Below are 7,903 nucleotides of genomic sequence, written 5' to 3' on the forward strand. Positions count from 1 at the left end.
ACAAGTGTTTTAAACTGCACAATTTTGTAATAAACATTATCAAAAACATTTTCTGATTAAAAATAAAACACATTTCGAAATAAATTCAGTCAAAAGAAATAATAAGATTAAGAATTCTTGAATTAGAATTTTACAGGAAAAATCATGTGATACAAAAGCAAAAATGCTTAAACATAAACATTTATTGGCCACATGGATGCAAATTACAACTAGCTGCTACATATAAGGCTGAAAAAACATACCCCTTATCAAATACTTATAGCCTAACAATACACAAAACTCAATATACACAATTTTACACAAATAAAAGCAATAATTGATTTTATCTTTAGAGTAAAACAAATTAGTGACCTCACATTCTCTTATAGCACACGTTTTTTTTTTTTGAGTGTTTGCAATACATCTCTTAAGACATTTCCTATCATATGTTAAATAGACATTCAGAAGACGTCTTTAAGATGTATGATTTAGAATGTGTGTAAACTGACTTTTAAAGATGTTTATCAGATGTTTGTACACAGCAGATGCTTTCCAGATGAACTGCTCTGTAACACATCTTGGAGAAGTATGTGTGCTCTCTGGGTTATGATTGTTATAAACTGATAATGTAATTCCTTTTTTCTAAATGATAGTCGCCAGTGTACGCTGAGAAAAGTGGACCAAATTTTGCACCAAAGTTTAAGTCAGGATTTAGAGGACAGGACAGATATTAAGTCTCCTCAGGGAAGAATTCAGTCCACTGTGAAGTGTCCAGGAAGATGGAACAGCAGCCACTGTAGGACCAGAGTCTGGGAAGAAAGCAGGCCACCTTCCAAGTGTTGGAGGCACGGTTGTATACTTCCACTTCCACACCGTAATCCCCCTCCATTCCCTTCCAGTGCCCTCCAGTCACATACAATTGCCTGCCTAGAACCACCAAATCCCCATTCTCATGAAGAGTGTGCAGATTCTGAATCTGGGAAGAAAAATGCCAAACATAAAAACAGTACATGAGGGTTCGGCTAACTTTATATGTGCTTGATTTTCTGTGTAAAAAAGAAAAAAAATCACATAAAACTCACTTTTTCCCACATATTACCCACTGGGTCATACAAATAAACCTTTTTGGTGTTATCTGCTACGAGGTAAATGACTCCATCCATAGAGACAGAGCGGGGAGAAGAGAGATATTTAGGAATAAAAGGAGAGCAGATGATACACCAGCTATCTGTTGAAGAAGAGAACCCTCATTTACAAAAGTATACTCTGACTACATAGTATTGAACTGTGCTTCAATGTTGGCAGGGCTCCATGAGTGAACACTCTTGTAAAGTGTCTCATAAAATTGTTCTGAATTACTAGTTCCAAACTACTAGAGGCTCTAATATGACAGATGTGGTTTGTTTTTAATGATACTTGTGATGTAATACACGTTGACATGTGTTGTTTCTTACCTATGACAGGGTTGTAGCACTGCATAGTCAGGGCATTATATTTAACAGCACAAGAACCAATGAGGTACAGCTTTCCTTCACACGATGTGGCTGTAAAGTTAGTCACATACTTCAGTGCTGGGCCTGTGGGAGTCCAGCAATTACTGAATGGGTCATAATGTTCAACTTCGACAAAATCCATTGTAGTTCCTGTCAATGAAAGAAAAAAAGAAAAAAAATGCAATGTCTTATGTTACATAAAAATGTCCAGTTCTGCAGGGAAATCTACACAAATGCCTTTGTCTGAAGCATGCAGTTGGAAACTGATTTGTTTTCTTACCACCAATTACATAAATCTCTCCATTGAGAGTTGCAGAAGAGTGGTTAGTCCTGGGCCGCAACATTGGGGCGACTGTGACCCACTTCCCCTCACGAGTGATGAACTTCCAGGTCTCTGTGGTAGACCACGTGTTGGACTGAGACCCTCTTGATCCTCCTGAGAGTTATAAAAAATCTTGTAAATGGGTATTTTTTCCATTCCATGTAAATTCAGATGAAGGCTTAGCTGATTTATTTGAATAAATCCTCAGCTCAACAGGAAGGTTCAACTGTCCCCATTGGTGACCAGGCAACATTAGGCAATAATGCCCCAAGTATCCCAGGTCATCCCAAAGTTAATGTTCTGCTTCTTTGCGTTCTAGTCCCCACATTTCTAAAGTGATTTCAGGTCTTATGTGAGTCTTAGCAGGATTGTCTATAAGACATGGGACTGTTTTATCTCAGCATCTCCAAATCCTCATTGGAGATGACGTTCCATTCATGTGTGTAATAACTATAAATCTTACTGATCCTTTCCCAAAGGGCACAGGCTCTATAAATACCATGAAAATCTTTGGATTTTTTTCTCTTGGTAAAAATAGAAGTTGTGTCCTGCACTTTTTTATTTGTATCATTTAAAGGGATAGTTCACTTTGAAATTCATTTTTGGTATGTTTTAGCTTACCTCAAGGGCATCCAAGATGTAGGTGTCTTTTTTTCCGCAGTAGTTTCAATTTTGATATTTTTAGGTCAAACCGTTCTTGTCTGTCAGTCATATAATGCAGGTCTATGATCACGGTCTCAAAACACAAGCACAGAGTCCAAATTAAAACAATTCCCCGTCGTCCAAATTAAACAATTCCCCATCGTAAGTACACATTGATGGCCTAAGACACGAAACGAGCGGTTTGTGTGAGAAAACGAACAGTATTTATATCGTTTTTACCTCTTATACGCAGACATGTCCGAGTGATCTGATCTGACGTGTACGCAGACTGGTGCATAGATATATACACTAGATGTCGCCTTAAAGACATTCGTTCCAATGAACTGCCGTAGACAAGGCGACATCTAGTGTTTATATATCTATGCACCAGTCTGCGTACACGTCAGATCAGATCATTCGGACATGTCTGCGTATAAGAGGTAAAAACGATATAAATACTGTTCGTTTTCTCACACAAACCGCTCGTTTCGTGTCTTAGGCCATCAATGTGTACTTACGATGGGGAATTGTTTAATTTGGACGACGGGGAATTGTTTTAATTTGGACTCTGTGCTTGTGTTTTGAGACCGTGACCATAGACCTGCATTATATGACTGACAGACAAGAACGGTTTGACCTAAAAATATCAAAATTGAAACTACTGCGGAAAAAAAGACACCTACATCTTGGATGCCCTTGAGGTAAGCTAAAACATACCAACAATTAATTTCAAAGTGAACTATCCCTTTAATTCTCTTTTATTCAGTCTCTCTTCCCTTGTCATTATGATTTGAGGCATACAGACCAAACCAACCAATCAGCAAATTATCCATACTACTAAATATTGTGAAGAAAACATTTTTGTCTAAGTTGATATGGGGGTTACAGCCCTTAGGTAATGGTTACATATCTTATGAAAAGAGTTCAGCTCACCTGTGACATACACATTGCTGTTTAATGAGACAACAGAATAACCCCATTTATTGTAGTTGGGAAAATCAGGTAACTGAAACCACTGCCCTATGGGAAAAAAAGAAAGACATTTTCTTCTTAAAAATGCACATGTATACAGTATATAGCGTGAAATAGGGTAAATGAGATCTCATCACATAACAACCAGCTAGAACATGGTTGTTAACTACCAATTAAAAGTTTGGATATACATGCACATTTTTTATTATAACTGTTTTTAACATTTTAGAATAAGTAAAGTATAGGTCATCAAAGGATATGGAATAATACATATTTTTTTAACCAGCATCAAGAGGTGAAGCATCGTACTTAACCTTTTAAAAAATACAGTTTTAATATGGTAAAGAAATTCATACATGAGCAAATTTCTCTCCAAAACTAATTTCAAGCATTTAATCATAAGCTTCTAGATGAACACGAAAGAAATCTTCAAGGAACACGAAAAAGCATAGAGTATTTAAATGACCACATCTATTTATTTATAGATGTGGTCATATTTAATTTCAAACCACATCAATCTTAATGACTACTATTAATTTTGTATTTAATCATTTATAAGTGATATATAATTGTTAAGGAAGGCTGGAAGTGGAAGTGGAAGCCTTATATTCGAGTGTGCAAAATTATTAAGCAGGTTTTCTTTTACGGGTAAAATGGGCCAAAAAAGAGATTTAACTCGCACTGAAAGGTCAAAAATTATATTAAATGCTCATGAAAAGAATGAAATACTAGTGCAATACTAGAAACTGCTAAATTGCTAAAAAAAAAAAAAGGTTTAAGGTGAAGAATTAGGTGTGAAACCATCAGGAACCCTTTAGTCTCCAGTGCCACCATTTCCCAGAGCTGCAACCTGTCCTGGAGTCTCCAGAAGTACAAGGTGTCAATATCTCAGAGACTTTGCTATGGTAAAGAATCCTGAAATATGACCCACATGTAATAAGAATCACAAGCTGAAGTGTTGTGAAATACATGAAGACTTGTTTTTTATAGACAGATAGGTTGGGAGTGACTCTTGAAGGACCAGCACCACATCCTGTCGTACCACTGTTTGAAGAACTAATCTTCCAGAATCTGGCAGTAAGTTTTGGGAGTTGATTTTAAGTCCATCTCCTACCCTGAAAGGTCCAACTTGGTCATAGCAGCTCACAGCACGAACGCTGCTGTTGTCTGGCTTGAATTGGTGCTGGTCCCTCAACAGTCACTCTCAACCTATCTGTCTATAAAGCCTTCAGACAGATAGGTTGTCTATAAACAGTCTTATGTATTTCACAACACTTCATCTTGTGATTCTTATTAAGTGTGGGTCATATTTTAGGATTCTTTACCATAGCAAAGTCTCTGAGATCCTGACACCTTGTACTTCTGGAGACTCCAGGTAGGTTGCCATTCTGGGAAATGGTGACACTAGAGACTAAAGGGTTCCTGATAGTTTCAAATCTAATTCTTGACTTTAATTCTTAATTTTTTTTTGCAGGTAACATGTGTCTTTTCTTCTTGGACTGCTTATGAACGTTTTGCTGTCCATTTGTCACACCTTAATTTTTAGTGCAGTTATATAAGTAAAATCTCTTTTTTGGCCCATTTTAACTGTAAAAGAAAACCTGCTTAATAATTATCCACACCTGAATATAAGGTGTTTTCACTTCCAGCCTTCCTTAACAATTAAATATCACTTACAAATTATTTAATAGAAAATTAATAGTAGCTATAAAGATTGATGTAGTTTGGAATTGGTAAAATGTGCTTGGAAAAAAAATATGATAAGTATCATAAATAAGATAAATAAGAATATCAACTTGCATATATCAACACTGTAAAATCATGCTCACATTATGGGTGTTGTGTAGGTTTCCTATATTTTTGGCAAAAGGGAACACCACAGCCATTTTTTCTACTGCATACAGCCAAAGTTTATTAAAAGAGCATCTTGTTAGCAGTGAATTACCCCTTGAAGTGTATTCAGATTTGACTGGTAGTATGCAGACAGATCTTAAGTGTTCCACATTATGGTAATTCTCCCTAGTGGAGTTGCTGTGCCAGCTGAAGTTGTCCTTACCAAGCTTTGGGTTGTAGAAACAACAATTTCTGGGGTGCAACCTTCTATCTGTGTCTTCATCTTCATCCTCGTCTTCATCGTCCGAGTCATCCAGCGAGGGACCACCCATCACAAATAAAACCTCCTGCAGGTTGAGGGCATTCTGAGTGACTCTTTGCTCTGACACACCTCCAGTCATTTCTCGTTTCTGAAGAATAAAACAACAACATTGTAGAATGGAACATTATGTTTAAGAAACCTCAATAAAATAGATTTGTCTGACCTCTCTACATATTCCCTCCACCAACTCTTTGGATTCAAGCGAGTTCTGCACCAATGGCTCTTTGAGCAAGTTCTCAGTGAGGTAGGATTCTGGGAGGAGGGAAAGCTTAGTCAAGCTCAACAATTCTCGCAAGTGGCAGATCCGATTTTCTCTACAATGCCCGACCCAGGCCAAAACTGCTTCGGTACAGGACCGGTCATCTCTTATATGCAGATCCTCATCCTTCAGGCAGGCCACCAGCCTGTCTTTCTCCAACAGCAAAATCTCCTCATGTTTTTGCACTGCCTCAAAGTTCTCAAGGAGGAAGCCCCATGCTTTAGCAATCACTTCAGGGCATCCATGGATCTCTCCAAACTCAAGGATTCCCAAGCAGTTTGTGGCATCTATCTGGTGCTGCAAATATCGGCTGCATACAGTACGGACAGTGTGGAACTGGAGCTGGCTGGACGTGCACATGAGTCCCTCCACATTGTTTTTGTTGATGGTAAGTTTCCCTGTATAAGCAAAGTCCAACAGTGTTGACAATACATTCGGATCTACATCATGAAGCTCGACACGAGCAGCAATGCTCTCCACGAAATCACCTGAGAACATGGAATGGAAGTAATGGCTGCAGAGTGCAAGGATTCCACGGTGACAGGGGAAATCCCGTCCACCAGCGCTCAGGGTGACATCCACAAGTTTGGGTTGAGAACAGAGGGAGCGCAGGCCCTCTAAGATGCTCTGCGGGTGGGAAGAGAGGCAGAAGTCTAGGTCGTCTACATTACGCACCATGACGACACTCTGACCTGTGGCCTTAATGCATTCAGGGCCAACCAACAGATGTTTTCAGTGTTTACCTACATCGGACAAGACAAATGGGTATAATCAGTCACATGAAATCTGATTGCGACATTCATGATCAGAGCAGTGTGGAGCCTCCAGTGACCTCAGGACAAATGTTCAGTCTTTCTGCTTGGTAACAGAACATTTCAGAAACAAATTGGTAGAGAATGAAGTCATGTTAGAACATCAATATAAGTCAAATTATCAGATGATTTTCACCAAAGTTAAAAACAGGTTCTTGCCAAAGATAATATATCTGAAAGGCACACTGGGAGAGTATAATTCTGAGAATTAAACTTACTAACATTCAAGATGAATTTTGTTGCCTGTTAGAGAGTTTGCACACATAACACACAAAAAAATATGTATCACTGGCGAATCAAAAGAAGATGTTAAACAAGAAAAAAATAGCCATTCTTGTGAATTTCCAATATGATTGTTGTTTCTGATTCTGAAGAACTGCACAAATCTAATGACGTGATAGTTTACTCTGTGGCTTTTTGCACAAACCGTCTATGACGTTGATTTAATCAGGACAACAGAATGACTCAAAGTAAATTGAAAAGTATACACTTTCCCCTTAATATTCAAAATAATTTTCTTTAATTGTTTTCTATAATGTGCAACACAAATATATCTGTTAACATTTTCTCAAATAACAGACACTTCAAATATTGTTTAGGTCCATTTACTTAAAATACAAAGTTTGTTGTCCAAGGACCAACTGACAGTATTTATAACATTTGGAAAGTTAAATTTTTCTTTTTATGACAAAAAAATACTCTAAATTAAACTTACCTGCCTGCGAATGAAAGCAGAAACCATTCATTATTCACAGTACTTTTTTAAAAGGCAATCTATTTTGTTGCTGCTGTCTGAAATGGGGGACACGTTGTCTTCTGCAGAGTCACTGGGAGAGCATGCTTGTCTTTCACACTGCTATTTTTAGGCCAGTCAAAATAGTAGAGTTAAGATCCCAGCTGCTCTTAAAGAGATACACACAACACTCTGTACAAGAGTAAACAGTTAGATGATCTTTTATTTAATCATTAGAGTAAGCAGCCTCTAATATTGGTGCAAAATAAAGCACACCAGTCTACTGTAAGTCTCTAAATGTCAGATTTTAAGGTGTAAAAAAACTCAACTGAAATAGTCATTTAATCATTTTTTAAATCACAAAATTCTGAGAAAGAATCAGAACAGAATTGCAAACACAGTTTATGGCAGTCTTCCGGCAAATGGCAAAAGCATGCCTTTACTGTCAAAACTGTATAAATATTGGTACCAATTCTACATAAAAAAAAAAAAAAAGACATACTTAAAGATTTGAAGAAATCTATATGTACATTCCA

The 7,903-nt window shown here is 37.4% G+C and overlaps 1 protein-coding gene across 2 annotated transcripts; it reads right to left on the bottom strand.

Annotated features, from left to right (window-relative positions):
• Positions 1-178: 178 nt before the first annotated feature.
• klhl30 (kelch-like family member 30) lies at positions 179-7,483 on the bottom strand. 2 transcript variants are annotated; one of them, XM_082190217.1, is made up of 8 exons: positions 7,354-7,442; positions 5,727-6,565; positions 5,465-5,651; positions 3,370-3,456; positions 1,753-1,908; positions 1,434-1,622; positions 1,062-1,207; positions 179-955 (listed from the first exon to the last, which is right to left on the bottom strand). In XM_082190217.1, the coding sequence occupies exons 2-8, from the start codon at positions 6,498-6,500 to the stop codon at positions 710-712; spliced, it is 1,785 nt and encodes a 594-aa protein (XP_082046343.1). In that variant the 5' UTR covers positions 6,501-6,565; positions 7,354-7,442; the 3' UTR covers positions 179-709. The 2 variants fall into 2 exon arrangements, with proteins under 2 accessions (XP_082046343.1, XP_082046342.1); XM_082190216.1 differs by having other exon boundaries at positions 180-955; positions 7,350-7,483.
• Between the last annotated feature and the right edge of the window lie 420 nt (positions 7,484-7,903).

This window comes from Leuciscus leuciscus (assembly GCF_965113295.1).
Source record: "Leuciscus leuciscus genome assembly, chromosome: 14".
Taxonomy (NCBI): Eukaryota; Metazoa; Chordata; class Actinopteri; order Cypriniformes; family Leuciscidae; genus Leuciscus; species Leuciscus leuciscus.

Bases quoted from the DNA above. Each gene is read 5' to 3' on its own strand.
- klhl30 (XM_082190217.1), bottom strand. From the start codon at position 6,500: ATGGTGCGTAATGTAGACGACCTAGACTTCTGCCTCTCTTCCCACCCG. The intron at 1,909-3,369 runs GTGAGCTGAACT...TATAACTCTCAG, and splicing joins CAGCAATGTGTATGTCACAG to GAGGATCAAGAGGGTCTCAG. The intron at 1,623-1,752 runs GTAAGAAAACAA...TTTCATTGACAG, and splicing joins AGAGATTTATGTAATTGGTG to GAACTACAATGGATTTTGTC.